The 22,042-nt window shown below is 39.7% G+C and overlaps 2 protein-coding genes across 2 annotated transcripts in view; both read right to left on the bottom strand.

Annotated features, from left to right (window-relative positions):
- The window catches only part of rbm24a (RNA binding motif protein 24a), a 146,550-nt gene that overhangs the window by 44,542 nt on the left and 79,966 nt on the right, over nt 1–22,042 (bottom strand). The gene's annotated exons all lie outside the window — the stretch shown is intronic.
- Nucleotides 1,830–21,947, bottom strand: stmnd1 (stathmin domain containing 1). Its single transcript, XM_052016952.1, has 5 exons — nt 21,744–21,947; nt 9,654–9,816; nt 4,827–4,984; nt 3,545–3,685; nt 1,830–2,271 (listed from the first exon to the last, which is right to left on the bottom strand). Exons 1-5 carry the CDS (start codon nt 21,945–21,947, stop codon nt 1,939–1,941), a joined length of 999 nt encoding a protein of 332 aa, XP_051872912.1. The 3' UTR covers nt 1,830–1,938.

Raw genomic sequence — 22,042 nt, 5'->3', positions numbered from 1 at the left:
GATGTTAGTGCAGGGAATATCTGAGATTTATTTCAAGCTTTGAAATAAATCTCAGATTATTCTATTAAGTGTTTACATGCTTTTACAGTTCATTTAGGCTTTGTGTGTAGATGTGGTGCCAATTGTTGTCTATAGCAAAGAAATTAGGGGAAAAAAACATAATTTAAAAGGGGAAAACAAATCACAATCATGATGAAGCCTTTGAATGCCACAAAAAAAAAATAGAATTCTCAATCTTAGCCCATCTAATTGTTAGGTAAAAATTTTGCACCATCGCGAACTGGGAACTGGGAGTCGGCGGGAGGATAACAGTTACCAGGCAATTAACATAAAGTGCTTAAGGGTGTTTATTTTAGTTAGAAACTGTAGCAATCAATGCTTAATGAGCTATGGCAGGTCAACAAAATGGAGGTACAGATAACTAAACACTCCACAAACAGTAAAACCTACATAATTTGGCACCCTTGGGACTTTGGTGGTGCTGGACTAGCACATTTTCTGGATTATTGGACCTACTAATAAAGTTAGAACAACTTGAAATGTGCAACAAGGTATTTAAAATCATGGGGTCACTGAAGAAAGATAAATATTTTTCCAGTTAATATTTTTTGGCAATGCAACTGAGTTTCAAAAGATAGCCACAATTTGCCTGCACCCAACACATTTTTATTTCACTTGCTTTACTCACCAATATCAGAGAACAGCACAGAATAAAGAAATGATGTTAAATAAACAATGCACTGCAATTTGCTTCACATTCTGCAGCTCAGAAAATGGTGCACTGGACCTGAATAGACACATTTGGTTATCAGTGCTAATGAGTGAGACAGATGCTGAACTATCATGATTTCTGAACAATTAGATACCAGATTATTGGAACTTCACTGTAATTTGTAGATGGCAGAGTCTGGAGTTATTATATATTGGGGCTAGAGGGGTAAATCTTTTGCTTGGTGGATTGAGTGCTTTGCCCTGGATGGTGTCAAGCTTATTCTGTTGTTGGGGTTCCTCTCTTCCAAGAGAGTAAAGAGTATTCCAACACTCCTGGCTTGTACCTTGTTCATAGTGGAATGGCTATGGAGTGTCAGCAGGTGAGTCACTCATAGCAGGATGCACAGCCTCTGACCCAATCTATAGCCACAGTATTTTATGTAGCTCGTCCAGTTAATTTTCTGATCAATTGTTTCCACCAGGATACTGATGGTGGGAGTCATTGACTGGCAAGGCTGGATGTTCAGACTCTATCTTGTTGGAGATGGTCCAACATATTCTTTGCTGTTCATTAGCCCTTGCCTAAATGTTGTGTAGACTTTGTTGAATGCCAAAGTGGACTGCTTTATTTTCAGAGGAGTTTCAAATGGATTAGAACATTGTGCAACAGTGACCATCAATACTTATGGTGGAAGGAAGGAATTGATGAAACAGCTAAGGATTATTGAGCCCAAGACCTTACTCATCTTTCTGTTTCTCTAAAGCTTTCTTTGTCTCCTTATCCTCTAGTTTTGGTCCTTGCACATCATGTGACAACAGCAAAATATTCTCCTTGGTACCAACAGGTTTTCTCTCCTTCTAAAAGCTGCTCACCTAATCCTCACCACTTGTGGGGAATGTTGTTATTCTATATATGTTACTTCTGAAACTCACAAAATTTAGGCTGAGATAACTCAGCCATGAGCACTGTGCAGCAATGTGCTCTCTGATCATTCTGTGCCTCTTTCGCCTTTGTCATCTTTGTAAAAGCCAAACATAATTAACATAAAAACAAAATCATTATGGACAACCTTTATTGACTCAGAATAATTCTTTTCACAATGGCTTGGTAGACTTTGGCAATTCTTAGTTTAAGACAATGCAACATGGTGTTAAGAAGGAAAATAAAAATCCCCAGACATTACAAGCAGGTCATTTGGAAATTGATGAATGATTTGTAAAATTGATTCAGCTTTTGTTCACGATTACTTTCTCAGTTGGTTTAGTTGTCAAATAATGGCCATCACCTAATTCTACAACCGCGCAGCTGTCTGCATAATTAACCTTGCTCTCCTCCTGGATTGGCCCAGTCCTATCATCCAGTTCATCATCTCTGTCTTTTCCCTTTGACACCTCCTGCAGTTCCTGCTGGATTTCTTTCTGTTTGATCGTTATTTTCTCAACAATTTCCTCCATTTTTGCATGGTCAGGCACTGTTGGCTTTCCAGTAGATTGGTCTTCAATTGTCAACACTGAAGAATTAAACTTATTCAGTCTTTCCTTTAACTTGACTTCTTTCATCTAAAACAAACATCACTTTTTTTTATTCATTAACTGCCAATTTTGTTCATTGCAATTCCCAGTTTCACTTGGATTCCTTCTGCAAATACCATCAAAAGCACAATAAAAATAAATATTTCATTTACCTAGGCAAATTTTGGAAAAAGACATTCCAGGGACAGACTTTGATCTGCTGGGAGCACATAACACAATTACTTGTATGTGATTTCTCAGAAAATTCCTGGAGAAACCATGATAAATATGCACCCAGATTTTCATAGTAATATTCTCAGCAGAATAATCTGTCCAGTGGTAGCATGACTTTGGAAAATTACCCCTTTGTAAAATTCCACAATTTAAAACCACATAATTTTGATCCTGCCTTTGGCGTATCGTGCAAAATGCTAATTCATTATTCATTTAAGGAAAGGAACATTCAACTGACATTTCCCATGGCAGAGAACTGACAGGACAAACAGCATCTTTCTGTGTCATATTATTTTATAGTTCTTTGATTCTTAGGGAAGTTTCTTTGGTGTAATACTGGTGGAATTCTTTTATGCTGCTTGTCCAGGGGTTCTGTCAATCTTATGCCTAATCACAGTAGGAGGCTGGAGAATCCCAATGCATTGCCTACCCATTTTATAAATGGCTGTTTTCACAGACTAAGGAAAAGCAGGGGAGGTGAAGAATATTTGGTGAGATGATGGATTTGCATGCTGTTCTTTCAACTTTAAGATTGGTAATTCAAGCTGCACCTACTAAATAAAATTTTCCTTTCTCTGCTCACAGATTCATTGCCAATAAATAGAATGGAGACAGTATGAAAAACCAGTTGCTAGAGGGCATGAGGCCATGACATAAAATGAATTTTGATTGTCATGAGCATAGCAAACAACTGAAATAGTCCACTGTAGTGGTTGTAATGGGTGGTAACACTGATGCAATGGATAATGATGCTCCTCTGAAGATAATTAAGATGCATATTTGCAAAAGAAGATATGAAAATTTCATATTTATCATAGAGTTACAGAGCCATACAGCATGAAAGACAGCTCCTTCGGCCTAACTCATCCATGCCATCTCATCCATGAATTCTTATTACTGGCATAGGACAAAAAAAAGTTGAATAGATACTTCTATACAACAACAAAAAGTTCTGTGGGTAGAAATTGGTATGTTCCATGGCAATATTTTTGAATGTACACCAATTTGGCAGTCAATTATCTGCACCATTTAAATGGTCAATTTGTTGTTAAAAATGATTATATTCACATATGGGTTGTTACCCTACCTTTCTTCTTTCTTCTTCTGTCATCATTTTCTTTTCAATTTCCTCTATTGTTAGATTTTTTTGTTTAGTTGTTTCTTTCCTTAACTTATCGAGTCTGGACGGAAACTTCTTTAGGATTCCATCAGTTGACTTCACAACAAACTAACGTGATAATAAACAAAATTGTCATTGGGAATGAACTTCAAAAGTAAATATTCAAAAGAAATCAATGTGCTTAGAAAATTATTGATCTAAAAATCAAGGATAGAATATTGGAATCATGGAACCGTTCCTAAGTTAAAACATTTTCAATGTAAAGTATGCAGTGAAATCAATATGAAAATCCTAGTTTAGAGTAAGGGGTACACACTTTCTTAGGCACTTCTGCTTTAATTTGGAACAAATGGCCAAATATTTCAATGTTGGAGCATTACACAGCTGGAAGTAAAATAACATCCTGTGAGCTAACATCTTTCAGGCCATTCCACCAGGAATCAGCAGACATTTGGTATATGATAGGAGGTAAACCTGTAGTAAATCTCAATCTGTAGGGCTACAAGTACTAAAATTAAGGTAGTGGAACTGGATATTATATTAAAAGAAAACTACAAAGGAATGAAGTTATCAGAAAAGTGAATAATTCATGGGACAGAAGGGAATGTAACATACAGTGTTCCCACCAGATAGAGAGGAGAGAACAGAAAGTGGCAAAAATCCTATGTGTCATGGATATCTGCAAGAAAAGGCAAGGTACAATATGAATTGCTGTGTTTAGACTTCCTCAGCGCAATTAAAGAACAAGTTAACACCAGGAGAATTAGGATAGGGTGCTCCTTGAACAGTTAGGAAACATCTGTAAGAACAGAAAAATTGTTTTATCGGGCAACTTCAAATAGCAAATGTAACCTGGAAAAATCTAAGCAGTTTTGAATGTGAGTTAATATGTCAACATATGAATGCTTCACAATTCACCTTGCCATAGAGGCCATGAGAGGAAATGCTCACTTTGACCTTTTGACATTGTGTAGGAAATGGAACAGTGATCAGAAATTAATCAGATGTAATGCAATTAAGGAACCAGAAATAATTAATATCAGGATTTGGGTATGAAACTTTAAAAAACTAAATTCAAAGTGAGATGGGGGGTGGGAGGGGGCAATCATTCATGTGCAAGATCACTTTGTTCCAGTTGTTTTTCTCTTGCTCCTTATGTCACAAAAGTCATTGCATTAATATGATTTAACGACGACATATAAAACAATAAAAATGTTTCCATGTGCAGTAGGTAGAAATTAACATGTACCAGAGGACTGCAGACCTCCTGCCATTCTTCATTATGAGCCTGATTTAAGATCCCTTGAACTAAAAGTTCTTGCAAAATCTCAGCAGATCTTGGTCTCTCCTTGATTTCATTTATTGGTCCATTCTTCTTCAGCAAGCTGCTTGTAGTAAGTGCTAAATCTGGATTTAAAAAAAAAACAAGGAAATAAGCTCAACTAGTGCTCAATTTGGTTATGATTGACAGGTAAGTGTTGCGCAACTCATTGTTCCTTTGCATGTGCCATCATTTTTGGAATGGCAACTGAAGCTGAATTATAGCTACACAAATTTGCTAAAGGCACAGGTTGTGTAAGATCAATAGCAAAGGTTTCTGCAATTGAAGACTCATGTTTCATTTCCTGGGTGATCACAGCATAGGAAATTGTCTACATGAATTCACTGGATGCTGCCTGCAACCATTGGAGATTACAAGATATTTTATTGACTCAGACATTGCAAGTGTTATGTAACAAGCTTTAGCTTAGTCAATTCACTGGATATTTATTGAAACCACCCTTTCGCTGGGAATTCTGGTGGGGATTGGGGGGGTGGGGTGGTGGGATCTGCTGTGTGAAAAAGGTGTTTGAAATTGTTTGGGTGAATCTGACTTGTACAAAATAGGACAAATTATCTAAATTGTGATGCTTATCAAATTAAACTAAACTTGCTTGTTCTTGAACACTTCAGAAATAGTGCATATTTTTGATGAGTTAATTGTAAACAGGTCAAATCCAGACTGTGTTTGAAAGGTGAGCTTCTCAATGACAATATTTACCCCTTATGCTGGAAATGTGCATTCTAATCGAATTTGGATTGAAAGGATTAACTTTCATCTTTTTTGAGAAATAATGGTCCAGAAGGGATAGTCTCTCCACCCTGTTCAAATCCACAGAGCAAATATGGGTAAGATTTATCACTAATTAGGCAACCACATTCAGAGAGTCCACTGGTGTAGATGATACAGAAAATGCTGGCATCATGCAGTTTAGTAGGCAGTGTTCCTCACTGGTTAAAGAAAATTTTGAAGAGCTGGAGTATGGCAGTGGGATTGAGATAGGGATGAAAGGAATGCAGATGGTGATGTTTATTCTACATCCTGTTTGTCTTCAGAGGTATTTTGTCCAAAGCTCTTTTACTCTTCAGCAATTATAGCATTCATACTACAATCTTTTTATAAAGAATAAACCACAAAACCATAGAGCTGTGGAGAAGTTGCAGCACAGGAGACCACTTGGCTTGTTTGGGTCCATACCTGCTCAACGTGTGAGCAATTCAACTAATCCCACTCTCTGCCCTCTTCCCATAGTTGAACAAGTTCTTTCCTTTCCAGTACTTACCTAACTTGCTCTTGAATGCCACAATTTAATCTGCTTCCACTATTACCCCTTCCATACACTAATGCTATGTTGCATAAAATGTTTTTCCTTTGTGTCACCTGTGCTTCTTTTGTCAATTCACTTTCATTCTGTGTCCCCTAGCTCACTACCCTTCCCTCAATGGGAACAGTTTATCTCTACCTCTCTATACCTCTCACAACTTTATCTACTCTTTCAGATCCCCTCTCAACCTCCTCTGTTCCAAGGAGAACACCTCCAATTTCTCCAGTTTATTCATACAACTGCAATCCCTCGTCCCTGGAATCATTCTAGTAAGTCTCTACCCTATTCTTTCTAAGTTCTTCACAACTTTCCTAAAATCTGGAACAATTCTCAGGTTGTAACCAAGCCAGTGTTTCCTGAAGATTCAATGTGACTTCCTTGTTCCTGGATTCTCTGCTCCTGCCTATTTATAACCCTCAGAATCCTATATGTTTTCTTTAACCAATTTCCCAACCTGCCCAGTCAATTTCAATGATGCATATATATCTGTTGATCTCTCTGTTCTTGTACCCCTTTCAGAATTGTGCCCTCTAGTTTATACTATCTCTCTTTGTTCTTCTTACCAAAATGTAACACTCTGCATTTTTTGCCATTTGAACACTCATTCCTCCAGCCTATCTATATCTTCTAACAGTCTACTATATCCACTTTGCTTCCAAATTTTGTCTCATTTGTATATTTGGGAATTATGACCTTTATAACCAAATTCAAGTCATTATTCTACATTGAGAGAACTAATGAATCTAGCACTGACAGCTGGAAAATTCCATGGTACATCTCCCTCTTGCCCTAAGTAACAACTCTGCATTACTGCTCCCCATTTCCTTGCAGCCAATTTCCAACCATGCTGCTGCTTCTCATTTTATTTCACGGCCTTCAACTGTTTATATGACAGTTTTTCAAAGGTTTTTGAAATCTCTTAGCAATCAAGAGGTATATAAGAAAATATAAAATAACATTCAGCCCATTAAAGCTGCATTTTTTTTAAACGCACAATTTGGTCTGTACCTCCAATAAAAATGCTGAAAGATGTCAAGCAAAATTTCATGATTCAACAATCCTTTTGCCATCTGAAATGGGGAAAGAGTCATTGGAAAACATTTTTCAACTTGACTCTTGGCATTGTGGATCACCTATTGTATCAATATATTCTGAACAACAATTCATTACTTATTTGAGAAACTGTTTTAATGCAAAAAATATATTGTAACATTCCAACCTTCCTGTCATTAGAGTTGAATACAATTCTGATACTACAGTGTGTATGTCTGTAGAAAATGGAAGGCATCAAATCAAAGGGAAGAAAGTACTTAATATCTTATATGTTTAAGTATGACTAATGCATGAGGAAAATGAATATCTAATTTGGGCTGGATTACAAATTAAAATTATGCTTCAGTTATATGTATCTGTGGTTAGAGACCTTCTGGAATATTGTGTTCAGATTTGGGCACCACATCTCAACAAGGAAATATTGGGCTTGGTGGGTGCAACGCGGGTTCACCTGAATGAAATTGAGCTTAAAGGGTTAAAATGTGAAGACAAGTTCCATAAATTTGGTTTGTATTCCTCCGAGGGCTGAAGAGTAGAATCATGGAATCATAGGATCTTTACAGCCTAGAGGGGGGATATTCAGCCCATCAAGTGCGTTCAGGCTTTTGGCAAGAGCAAATACAGTCCCAATCTCCGCCCTTTCCCAGTGCCTTTGCACTTCTTTTCCCCACCACGATTTATTCAATTCCTCCTTCATATTCACAAATAAAACTGCTTCCACTGTCCTTGTGGATTTCAGATCAAGATTACTTGCTACATTAAATAAATTTTGTTTCCTTTGGTTCTTGATTATCATGTTAAAATTGTGTCCTCTGGTCCATGATCTTTCTACCAGTGCAAGATTTTTTCTTGATTTACTTTGCCTGGACCATCCGTGAACATTTCTATCAGCTCTCGTCTCAACTTTTGAAGGAAGACAACTTCAGCTTTCCCAATCCATTCTTGTCACTGGAAACACTCATCTCCGGGAAGATTATAGTTACTTTATTCTCCACTGTCTCCTAAAGTCTGGTGCCTACAAATGGACACGGTGCTACACAATTGCTGTTTGCTTATGTACTCTATGCCTTTGCTTTTAATAAACAGAATCCCATAGTCTTTCTGAACCTGCCCTGCCACCTTCAAAGATTTGCACATCAGGTTTCTGTGCTCCTACACCACTTTAACCTTCTATCCTTCAGAATTTACTACCAAAATGCACCAGTTCCCATACCTCTGCATTAAGTTTCATTTGCCCAACTGTTCCAGTAACCTTTCTTTACCCACTTGAAGTCCGTCATCATCTTCTTCATTGTTTACACTTCCAGGTTTTGTGTTACTTGCAAATTATGAAACTACGTCCTGTACACCCAAGTCAAAAAGATTAACATATATAATATATAAATAAGTGCAGTGGTCCTTGTACCAATTGCTAGGGCACACCACTGTGTACCTACCTCCAGTCCAAACAAATAAATGTTCATAACTAATCTGTTTCTTGCTGCTAAGACAACTTTGTATATTTCCTGCCATATCCCTTATATTTCATGGAATTCAATTTTGTACCATTTTAATAGACTCCTTTTAGAAATCCACCTACAGAACATCAACTGCATTGCCCTCATCAAACCTCCCAGTTACTATCCATACTCATTATCCTTTATTAATCCACACATCCAAATTACTGCTAATTTTGCCTCAGATCATTACTTCCAGCAGTTTCTCCAGCATCAAATTGTGCCAAAATGAACTGAACAGTGTAGAATCATCAGTAAACATTCTTACTTCTAACTTAACAATGGAAGTGGAAAATGGAAAGTTAACTCTCAGTCCTGGCTTATACTCTGATGATCAGGTGTCCACCCAGATGGTTAGACTTCAGATACTAACCGAAGCAACTTCTGCAGGGATGTATTAATTTTGTCCCATGTATTTATTTACTCACCATCTTGCCAGATAAAAAGAACATTAAATAGATATAATTGGTGATGCCAACTGACATCAGCAATGATCTGGGCAAGCAAAATCTTATATATTCAAATTAATCTCAATATTTACCTCTAGCTATGTTTTAGCCAAGTGCTACATCAATCCACAACAACTAAGAATGTGCATGTCACTTTTCAACAATCTGATCTGCCAGTAGCCAACTTTACCAATTGTGAGCATCTTTCCAGTAGATTCTTTCCTGAACTATTGTAGTTTTAGGATGAAAAGCCTAGTAGAATAGAAGCATTACTTAGCTGATAGACACAAATATCCCGCAATGTTGCTCAGGTAACATACGCACTTTACAAATCGAGGAGGATTGGTCTATCTCAGCTATTTACAAACAAATGGTCTGCCTTGCAGAAAGTACAATACTTTTCATTTACTATGTGAATGAGATCACTCCATACCATCATTAAATCCATTTCGCAGTACTGTCCTGTTTGGTTTCCTTAAGGGTGGCAAGGACTGTTGCACTGCTCCGGGCAATGTAATTAAATCTTCATCTGACACTCTGGATCTAGGCAAATCATCAATTACATTTGATTTGCTGCTTTCCCTATTGTTCTTAATCTAAAAGGGAAAATAAAAGATTTTGTTTTGATTAATGCATTTGTTATTGAAGTATCGTATTTCAAACTGATATTCTATTTTGCACTGTCAACACCTACACTGTACTTACTTAGTTACAATTAACTGACAAACAAAAGAGATATATGTTGTAGACACATAGAAAACTGCTTCCATATTTACCAGTGATAAAGAGACCATCCATGCTCACCAGAAGGGTGGGGTGAGAGATTTTAACATCCATTCCCCCTTTTCTGACATAATGGCAATTTATTTCTCAGTATCAGGTGCCTACCCAGAGAGAGACAGAGAGGGAGAGACAGACAGACAAACAGACAAAGAGGCAGTTGAAAGCAAATGGTGGGTGCCCCAGTGCCATTCAGGAATCGCATTTACAGGAAAGATAGGGAAAATTGTAGAGCTGGAGTAATAGCCATGGTGTTCAGGATGCAGTTGCATGAATGAAAGCTCAGTCACTGGGCCCATTGGGTATCCCTCCAATACACTGTAGCTGCTGAATGAAGCATCTCATAAAGGCCGTTAAGGCAAATGCATCTTCCCTTTGGCATCTGCCAATGAGTGGAGTAAGACAACTTTTATTGAAATAAAACCATTACACTTGAAACTCCCAAGCCCCACTCAACTAACACATCATTTGGACTTGGTTGTATTAACTTCATCATTACTTTGTTAACATCTTGTAGCTCCCTACCTCAAAGTACTGCCAGATTTCAAGGAGCAGGCTCATTTCTACCTCCTCATCATTAACTAGTGATGGATAATAAGTGTGTTCTTCCCAGTGTGTTACACATCCCTGTGGGATATCGTTTGAGAGTGGTTAGACTCCCACTTGTTGTATATGGATATTGCCTGGCATTTTTTGGGTGAATGTTACTGGCTACTTATCAGCCCAAACCTAAACATTGTCTTTTTTATATAGAATGAGGCTATCCTAGCATAGAACGGATAGCAAACGCTCTCAGCTTTTCAGAGACTCAAGCGAAACCCGAAACGTCAGCTGTTCATTTCCCTCCATAGATGCTGCCTGATCTGCTGAGTCCCTCCAGCATTTTGTGTGTTACTCTTAGCTTTTTGTTCAGCGAAATCATAACATAATCAATTTGTCTCTTATGGTGTGACCAGAATGGCATTTCCAGTGTCACCTAACTTTCTTTTTTCCCTTCCTTCCTCTTCCTCCTCCTGCTTCACAACCTTCTTGGGTTAATACAGAGGCAGAAACCATCAATTTAACCACTTTAAAGCAGAAGTGTACACACAATAACTGAAGCAGCTGAAATGACTATGGCAATTATTGGGAAAAATTTGCAGAATCCTGGTTAAAGTAAATTAAGGTAGAATGTGTTCATTTTTAATTTGAATAATACAGTCACGCTGATTACCTGATTCTGAATTACAAGGACGTTAAATAAAAATGCCTCAACTACACACATCCAATTACACCTCATATATGCCACCCTACTGAGCATGGCCTGTTATAAAAATGATGCATTACGTGTGTACATTGGTGACCCAACTACTGTAGAATACAGGAATATCAAGTTTGTACGCTGTCGTGAACATTATAGTTACTTACCACTGCAAGGCTATTGACTGCGCTTGAAGCTTCAAGCTTGTTTCAGTGTACATCAAAATAGATGATGTCATCCTGAGACGTTAGCCTGGAAGTTATTACAACTTGACCAATAGATCTGGTTTGGTAGGTATCGCTCTTATTTCTGGGTCAGAAAGTAGTGGCTTCAAGACCCATTGCAGTGACTTGGCCATAAAAATGAAGTGCCAGAGTGAGAGAGTGCAACGGTATTGGAGGTACTGCCTTTTGGATGAGACACAAAACCAAGGATGTAGCAAATCAGGCAGACAAGATACCCCAGGGTATTCTTACATATCTTGGCCAAAGTTTATGCACAACTAGCGGTCATATTGCCTACATTACAACAGTGACTGCACTCAAAAGTGCTTCATTGACAGTAATGTGGTTGAGTCATGTATATAGGGCTTAAGCAAAGGTAGCATGCCTTTGTTAGGGAGAGATCCTGTCTGGCCAACTTGATTGAATATTTCAATGTAATAAGGTATATTGATGAGGACAGCACAGTTGATGGACTTCAGTAAGGCCTTCACAAGGGAGACTGGTCCAAAAGAGGCTACAGGATCCTGTGCAAGTTGGCAAATTGGATCTGAGATTGGCCTAATACTAGGAGGCTAAGGGCAATGGTTATGGGATGTTTTAGCAAATCGAAGCCTGTAACCAGTGGTGTGCAGAGGGATCAGTGTTGGGATCCCTGCTATTTGTTATATACCTTAACAATTTGGATGTGAATGCAGAAGGTATGATTAGTAAGTTTGCAAATGACATGAAAATCAATAGCATACTAATGGTAAGGAGGGCAATCTTAAGTTAAAGACAATATTATGAGTTGGTAAGATGGGCAGAGCAATGGCAGATGCAATTTAATCCTGATAAGTGCGAGACAGTGCAGTTTGGTAGGTCTAATAAGGCTAAGATATATATGATGAATGGTAGGGTCGTAGGGAGTACTGACGATCAGAAGGACCTTGGTGTATGTGTCCAAGGATCTCTGAAGCCAGCAGCACAGGGAAACAAGGTGGGAAACTTTCCTTCATTAGTCAAGGCACAGAACATAAGAGCAGGGAGAAATTTGTACAACTTTATGAAACGATAGTTTGGAGCTGGAGCACTGTGTACAACTCTGTTCACTGCACTATATGAGGGGTGTGATTACACTGGAGAGGGTGCAAAGGAAATTCACCAGGAAGTTGCTTGGGATGGAATGTTTCAGTTGAGAGCAGAAACCGTCTAGGCTGGGTTTGGAGCAGAGAAGGGTGAGGGGTGAATAAATGAGGTAAACAAAATTATGAAGGCCATAGTTAAGGTAGATAATGAGCAACTTTTCTCCTTGGCAGAGGTATCTATAACCAGAGGGCATAGGTATTAAGGTAAGTGGTAACAGATTAAAAGGAGACTTGAGGAAGGATTTTTTTTTCCCCTACTCAGAGTGTTTGAAGTCTCAAACACACTGCCTGAGGGATGGTAGAGGCAGGGACTCTCACAACATTTAACAAGGATTTAGATGTGCTGGAAGACAGGATAAGTTTAGTTAGGTACTTGATAGCCAGCATGGAAATGGTGAGCTGAAGGGCCTATGCAGTAGAAACCCATCTACTAATCTAAATCTTTCCTGTTGTTTCAGCCCAAAGAACTTTTAGTTGCATGACACAATCCTTAAAGAAGGAAGAGAGATAAAGCAAAGATTATTGTTCACAACCAATATTACATACAATACACTGCTTCCTGTGGAAATTGCAGGTTTTGTATCCAGTTTGTGGTTGGTGTACACGCTCTTCCCTGCAAGAAGTGTTGAAATTTTTTTGCTCCCAAATATAATCCATAATGATTTATTGACAATTTACACCTATTTCTTCACTTTTAGTCAGCATGCAGGATGCATAGGCATTATGTCTCTCATAGCCACCACCCATGTTAAACAGTGCATCAACCATAAAAACTAAAGCATTGCAAGCCAGTTTAAACACACATGTAGTGTTGTAATGTACTAAAAATGACTGCTAACTGAGGCTTTTCTTGCAAAAGTCACAGGCCTTTTGCTGATCAATACCATGCTTCATCTTTCTTTAATAATTGATGAAATGGTGTCAATGCTGTTGCAAGATTAGGTGGGAATCTCATATAGTGTTGGATCATGTCTAAAAACCCAAGAGTAACATTTTTGGGTTTCCTGGCTTTGATGGCACCTTCAATATTCACTTTTACTAGTTGCAGCTTTTAACATCTACATACACAGCTAAATAAATTACCTTCCGCTGGATGAAGCCACTACTCTATTTAGGATTATTTTGTAGTCTCAGCACTTAGTCTGCCTTGTAGACTACTAAACTGGACATTAACCACTCACTTGGTAATACTTTCATGAATACCCCATGCCACTCAAGTTTGTTTAGCTCTTCATCTACCTACACTTTCAATGAATAGGGGAAAACTTAGGGTTTACCATAGATTGGTCTGGCAGCTGATTTTATGTGTATGTGAGCTTTACATCCCTTAATACTTGTATATGAATCCTGAAGCATGCATACATGGGATACATTTTTGAATGCATTCCTAATTCTTTTAACCAGTCTTTTCCTAACAGAGTCATTCTGTAAATATAATTGCTCATTATTCTTCATGGGCAATGGCTAATATCATGTGGCATGTTGCAGCTATATAAAACTTTGGTTAGGCTGTATTTGGAGTATTGTGTGAAATTCTGGTCACCCCATTTACAGGAAGGAAGTGGTGGCTTTGGAAAGGGTGCAGAAGAGGTTTACCAGGATGTTGCCTGGATTATAAGGAGAGGTTGGACATACTTGGGTGGTTTTCTCTGGAGCATTGGAGGCTGAGAGGAGACCTAATAGAAGTTAATAAAATTATGAGAGGCACAGGTAGGGTAGACAGTCAGAATCTTTTTCCCGGGATAGAAATGTCAAATACTAGAGGACATGCATTTAAGGTGAGAGGGGGAAAGTTTAAAGGAGATGCGCTGGACAAGTTTTTTTGTTTACACAGAGAGTGGCAGGTGCCTGGAACAGGGATAATGGTGGAAGCATATACGTTAGTGGCGTGTAAGAGGCTTTTAGATAGATACACAAATATGCAGGGAGTGGAGGGATATGGATCATGTACAGGCAGAAGAGTTTAATTTGACAGTGTTCAGTGAAAACATCATGGGCCGAAGGGCCTTTCCAGACTGTATTGTTCTATGTTCTAAGACCGATTATGCAGGATTTCACCAGGGTAAAAGCTTAATGATCTGGGATGCACTGCTAGAAAAGGTGTTAGAAGCAAGTCTTAATTTTAACATGCTTCTTACTATTGGCACCTGGTCATGTGTCCTTGTCCTTGCTGGAACAGTCAGCAATTCATTTGATATCTTGATTATTAATCAGCATTTTATTTTTGAAAATCACTGTAGTTTCTGGTCACTGCTTGTAATAAATATTGTATGCAAATAGTGTTGCTCTCAATGCTCATTCTTTCTTAATGCTGCATAGTAAACTGACCTTCTGGTTTTGTACTGTAATTGGTTCCCTCTCATTGAGACTTTGCTTAACTTCAGGTTTGCTGTGTTCTGTTTAGCCTTGGGTACAGAGGCTATGTACCCTTGCTTGCAACAATCAACATATTTTGCAGCTTCACACTGACAGGCTTGAGCCGAATGGTTTTCATGGCAAAGGTAGTAGGGTTTCCTGCCTTAGCTGCCATGTTGTACTTCCATCAGTTACTAGACTGGTCTTTTATCTGCAATCAATTTTGCATGCACGACTTTTTCTCTTTGTGCTGGGGTCAGTGTTGCAACTTACTGCGATTCATCATGGAGTTTTCCAGGCTCACCCTGCCGACACAGAACAACTCTGCTGCTTTTGATGGCTATGATTCTTTTTCCATCTCACCCCCAGCAACAGTGTGGGACATTGTTCTCTGTGGATTCCGAACATTCAACTGAATCAATATGCAGAGTGTGCAGACAAATAATGAGGAAAAGGAAGATAGATTATGAAAGTAAACTAGCTCAAGATATAAAAACAGACAGTAGAAGTTTTGATAATTATATGAAGCGGAAAAGGGTGGCTAAAGTGATTGTAGGTCCCTTGGAAGATGAGAAGGGAAATTAATATTGGGTAATGTGGAAATGGCAGAGGCCTTGAGTGACTATTTTGTGTTGGTCTTTCACGGTGGAGGACACATCTAACATGCCAAAGAGAGGTTATGGATGCGATGTAAGGTAAGGACCTCAATATAATCGCTGTCACTGAAGAGGTAGTGATGAGCAAACTAGTGGGCCTAAAGGTAGACAAGTCCCCTGGTCCTGATGGAAGGCATCCCAGGGGGCTGAAAGAAATGGCAGAAGTTATAGTGGAGGCGTTTGTGATAATTTACCAAAATTCTCTGGACTCTGGGTAGGTCCCACCAGATTGGAAGACAACGAATGTCACACCAGTTTAAAAAATGATGTAGGCAAAAGGTAAGTAACCATGGACCAGGTAGTTTAACGTCCGTAGTCAGGAAAATGATTGAAGCTATCATTAAGGAAGAAATAGCAAGATATCTGGATAGACGTAGTTCCTTCAGGCAGACACAGCATGGATCCAGGAAGGGCAAGTCCTGTATGACAAACTTAACGGAGCTCTTTGAGGATATAATGAGCGCAGCGGATAGAGGGGAACAGGTGGATGTTGTATACGTGGATTTCCAGAAGGCGTTTGATAAGGTGCCACATAAAAGACTTATCCATAAGATAAGGATGCATGGAGTTGGGGGTAATGCATTATCACAGATAGAGGATTGGTTAACCAGTCGAAGGCAGAGTTGGGATAAATGGGTGTTTCTCTGGTTGGCAATCAGTGGTGAGTGGGGTGCCGCAGGGGTCAGTGCTGAGCCCGCAACTGTTCAGGATATATGTTAGCGATTTGGAAGAGGGGACTGAGTGTAGCATATCTAAGTTTGCTGATGACATTAAATTGAGTGGAAAAGCAAATTGTGCAGAGGATGCGGAGAATCTGCAGAGAGATAGAGATAGGTTAATTGAGTGGGCAAGGGTCTGGCAGATGGAGTACAATGTCGGTAAATGTGAGATCATCTACTTTGGAAGGAAAAAATAGAAGGTCAGATTATCAAATGGTGAAAGATTGCAGCATGCTGTGGTGCAGAGGGACTTGGGAATGCTTTTGCATGAATCACAAAAGGTTGGTTTGCAGGTGCAACAGGTTATCAAGAAGACAAATGGAATGTTGGCCTTCATTGCTAGAGGGACTGAATTTAAGAGCAGGAAGGTTATGCTGCAACTGTACAGGGTACTGGTGAGGCCACACCTGGAGTACTGCATATGCAGGTCTGGTCTCCTTACTTGAATAAGGATATACCGGCTTTGGAGGCAGTGTAAAGGACGTTCACCAGGTTGATTCTGGAGATGAGGGGGTTAGCCTATGAGGAGAGATTGAGTCGCCTAGGACTATACTCGCTGGAATTCAGAAGAATGAGAGGGGATTTTATAGAAACATAAAATTATGAAAGGGATAGATAAGATAGAGGCATGAAGGTTGTTTCCACTGGTAGGTGAGACCAGAACTAGGGATAAGGCCTCAAGAATTGGGAGAATAGATTTAGGATGGAGTTAAGGAGAAACTGCTTTTCCCAGAGAGTAGTAAATCTGTGGAATTCTCTGCCCAGGGAAGCAGTAGAGGCTACCTCATTAAGTATATTTAAGACACAGTTAGATAGATTTTTGCATAGTAGGTGAATTAAGGGTTATGGGGAAAAGGCAGGTAGATGGAACAGAGTCCACTGCCAGATCAGCCATGATCTTATTGAATGGCGGAGCAGGCTCGATGGGCCTGATGGCCGACTCCTGCTCCTATTTCTTATGTTCTTTTGTTCTTAAGAGACACAAGTAGCACAAAACAAGGTGTTTCCTCTTTATTGAAGGACTCCTCACAGAATGCATCTCTGGAATGTTCTATAAATATTGTGCCACCCCAGAGAATAGTTAGTCATATGACACAATCCGTAAAGAAACAGTTATTGTTCACAACAAATATCGTTATCACATCAGTCACTGGCAATATTTTTCAGAAAGAAAATGTGCAACACAGATTGTGTGGCTGGATTCCCTGCATTTCAACCATTTTCTTTCCTATTTGTTTTACACTTGATTTGAAAAAAGATTAGGAAACCAGAATTTTCTCTATACCAGGAAGAAAGTCAAGAAAATATTCATTAGAAGAATTTAAATCATAAAGGGTTTTGATGAGTAAATGAGGAGGAATCGTTTCCACTGATGCAAGGGTCAGTAACCAGAGGACACAGCTTTAAAGTGGTAAAAGAACTTCAGAGCAGATGAGAAAAACTGCTTTCACGTAGCAAGTTACAATGATCTGGGATGCACTGCTAGAAAAGGCATTAGAAGCAAATTCAAAAAGAAATTGAATAAATGCTTTACGAGGAAAAGAAAATTACAGAGCTGTGGAGAAAAAGCTTGGAAGTGGGACAAATTGATAGATCTTTCAGAGAGCCAGCACAGTCAGGAGAACTTCAATAATTTAAGACTCCTGTTTACACAAACTGCGTTAGTGCTCATTTGCTTTTGCATACTTTTACCTTATGGCCTGGCATTTCCCTCATTCTACCATTATCATCAACTCTTGCTCAATAAGGAGCAGTAATGGGCACACCGAGGACATCACCCTGTGTAACTAAATATGGGGAGCAACACGATGATGCTACAACCTTGTGCCAAATCTCGCCCTTTGCTCCTTTTCGTCCTTTGGATGAATTGAATCCTGCAACTGCTTTTCTCCAAATTAGAGATGGATGTTCTGTCAGACCAGCTGGAAGCAATGCAAAGAGGTGGCTTAGTGGCTGAATAAACGTAGTTCCAAGGGAAGGAACACCACATAGTGGTTAAATTAATGGACCAGAGACATGATCTGAATCTCACCATGGCAGTTTGGGAATTTAAATACAACTCATTAAATAATCTGCAATGAAAAAGATGCCACCAATAATGGCAATGATGAAACTACTGGACTGTGGTAAAAAACCCACCTGGTTTTGTAATATCTTTCAGGGAAACATTTCTCCTGTACTAATCCTGCCTAACCGGGGTATGATTCCCAATTCACAGTAAAGTTGATACTTCACTGTCTGCAAAAATGATCAAACAAGTCTTTCAGCTGTACTAAACCAATACAAGAAAAATAGAAAGAAAATAGAAAGACTGAACATTCTGCATCAACCTTGATACCGGATTTGAATATGACAAAGGCACACAGCAACTCAGCTCACTCTGTAAAATCCTCCTTAGGAACATCTGGGGACAGAGCCTAAAGTGTGAGAACTGTGTCACAAACTGGATAAGTAACAGCCAGACATTGCCATCCTTGTAAAATCACATCATTCGGGAAATCTCTTAAACTGTTCTATCACAATCCTTGTGTTATGTCCTGTATCACTGGCAGGACAGACTGATGAGATGTGCTGGCATAGTTCCACAATCAAGAGGTGGTGGTCATGGCATTCTCATGAAAGGCTTGACCTAATGAAACCTCATTGGATTAGACAACCTCATACTGTTTACCATCTCATCCCCACCCCACCCTCCCCTCCTCAGCTGGTGAATCTGAATGCCTCCATCTTGAACAACATCTGAAAGAAGCTCCAATAGTAACAAAGGCACAGAATGTACCCTGGTGGGGACTTCAATATCAAGCACCATCAGTGATAAACTGGTTAAATCCTGAATAGCTGAACTGCCAGACTGGATCTGATACAAGTTCATCTTTAGCATATGAGAGGTCCATTCAAGAGCCTGATAACAGCAGGATGGAAGCTGTCCTTGATCCTGGTGGTATGTGCTCTCAAGCTTTTGTATCTTCTGCCCTGTGGAGCAACACCAGCTGTAGCTAAAAATGAGATGCAACCTGATGAAGCTACCACATGCATTTTAAACAATGGAATCCGCATACTGAGTTATGTGACATAACTAACAAGGTCACATGAAAGCCTGACTTAGAAAAATATTTTCTTATCATTTCTGGATTAAAACCACAGATCTCCTTTGCTAAGGGCACTCTGTGAGCAACTCATTACCAACTCGTTATGGGCAATTAAGTTTAACATTAAATATCAACTTTGTCATGGAGCCACATGCCGGGTGCAGCATGGTAAGAAATATAAATATTTTACCAGAATTTTGAAACAACTTGATTGGATTCTTTCTTATCAGATTCCATAATCTGCAGCCCTCCCAGCCTCCGCAGCCATCTCCACCCTTCTCTCCCCCACGTGACTCCATCTACCAATCAACCCCTCCTCACCTGGGTCCACCTATCACTTGCTTGCCAGCTCTTGTCCCACCCCAGCCCCTCACCTCTTTATACTGAGCATCTCCCATCTACTCTTTCAGTCCAGATGAAGGGTTTCAACCTGACTGCCCATGTCCCTCCACAGATGCTGACTAACCTGCTGAGTTCTTCCAGCAGCTCAACTTCTGTATGGATTCTTGTCACTGCTTCAACCGATGCTCATTCTGGTACTAGAATCCTGCTGGCCCAGGCTGTTTCAACAGCTATCTAGTTGCAACAGTCTGCAGTTAGACACTGCCCTGCCCAAACTCCCACACTCTAGATTCCTTAATCAAACCATAGCAGCCTCTTATCAATTATACTGAAGCCACAAGGAAAGTAATTCATCAGAGCAGCAAAAGTGATAAAATGGCATTTAAGATAGGCACTGTAGGTTCAAGGAAGGGTAGAAATGGATGTGAATATGTAAAATAATAAACATTTTTGGAGACTTTTGTGCAGGGTATTTCTGTAGTAATTGATTATTTGACATGAATAATCTGCCAAATTATTTCTTGTGATTATTAGTATTGCTTTTTTCGAGTACATGTAGTTTATTTGAGGATGGAAGTATTGACTCAGTTGTTAATCATGAGTTTTAATAGGGGGGATTAGGGATTTTTGTAATAACTTACTCTTCAATGAGCAACTCCTGTAAACAGGGTTGGAGTCGCCTTCTCCTACATCAATAGTTGGTCTCCCTGTTTATGCTGAAGGTCCTCACCTACTGGGGGTTTCACATGTTATCCCTATTCTCAAGCAAAGTTGTGAAGAATGCAACAAACAACAATCATGGGCTGTACATTAGATATCAGGCCTTTCAGGCAGTGAAGTCATTGTTATGCGCCATATTAATTTATTTGATGAGGATTCTATGTGAGTTATGAACCTGATTGTCACATAGCATGGCTTTTTGACATGCAATTCTGAGAAATGAAATGAACCAATGATTCCTACATCTGCAGTATCTTCTGTCTCCATTGCAGAGGTTAGTTCTTGCCTTCATGTGTAGTGTTAGTACATTGTGCACATTACACTGTAACATTAGAGTCATAGAGTTATACAGCACAGAAACAGGCCATTTGGCTCAACTCATCTGTGCTTACCAAGTTGTATAACTAAGCTAGTCCCATTTGCCTGTGTTTGGCCTATATCCCTCTAAACCTTTCCTATCCATGTACCTGTCCAAATGCCCATTAAACATCACACCAAACTACATCACAGCATCTCTCACATGTCGTGCCATAGTGAATGCTCTCTGTATCATTCTTCTACAACCTTTATAGGAAATTAATATTAAAACACACTTATACAGACACACAAACATAAGTATGTAAATACAAGTACATATGCATGCTGACAAATATATCTGGGCACGTATGGGCACAGGTACAACTACCTGTAAACCAGTTTATGTCTATGCACACATTTATACACAAACACACAGAAAGATGAACAGGTTTATATCTACACATGCATAAAGAGAAAGGTACCCAAGTACTAAAGATAATGGGGTGGTTCTATCATTATAGGCAACTCCTGGAACAGTGCTGTACCCTTGGGACTTTATCTGTATGTTTTTTTAAACTACCCCAAATCGTTATAACTAAATTCACAGACTGTCCTTAACGTTATCTGGTCTTCACATGGATTTACATAGTTATCTATATGCAACTTCGTGAAATCAGTTATGGTGATTTTAAGATAATTTAAAAACAACACAGATAAAGTCCCGGGAATATGGCACTGTTCCGGGACCTATCCATAAAGGTGGAACCACCTCAGGGAGTACGAGGTAACAGAGAGGGTAGAACGGACGTGTGGAATCGGAGAGAGCGGCACTTGATTCCAGTGATGTTTTAATCTCTCAGTGTTGATAGATACTATCTGTCATCAGATTGGAGAGAGTGTGGTTGGTGGGGCGCCCAGAGCCTATCTCTGCCGTCAGAGACCGGGCTAAGCGCCAGGTGGCTGCCCGCACCGGTTACCTTGCGTTTTCTTTCCAGACTGTCCTCTGCGCCGGTCTCCGATTGCGTGGATACGGCTCTGGACGTGCCACATCCCATTGCGGCTGGCGCGCCGCCTCTCTCCTCCCTCCGCACGCTGTTTACATCCCCCGGCGCTCTCGCCCCGCCCCGCCCTGCCCCGCCCCGCCCAGCCATTGTGGTTGCCGTGGACTCCGCCGTTACCATGGCGAGTTACTACAATACCAGACGTCACTCAAGCCTGCCTGCGCGCGCACTGGCCCGGGAACAGCGGCGGCAATTTCAAGGGCATTCCCATCCAG

This window comes from Pristis pectinata, chromosome 5 (assembly GCF_009764475.1).
Source record: "Pristis pectinata isolate sPriPec2 chromosome 5, sPriPec2.1.pri, whole genome shotgun sequence".
NCBI lineage: Eukaryota > Metazoa > Chordata > Chondrichthyes > Rhinopristiformes > Pristidae > Pristis > Pristis pectinata.
Note: the sequence above shows the minus strand (reverse complement) of the source record. Positions and strands in the feature narration are given on the sequence as shown.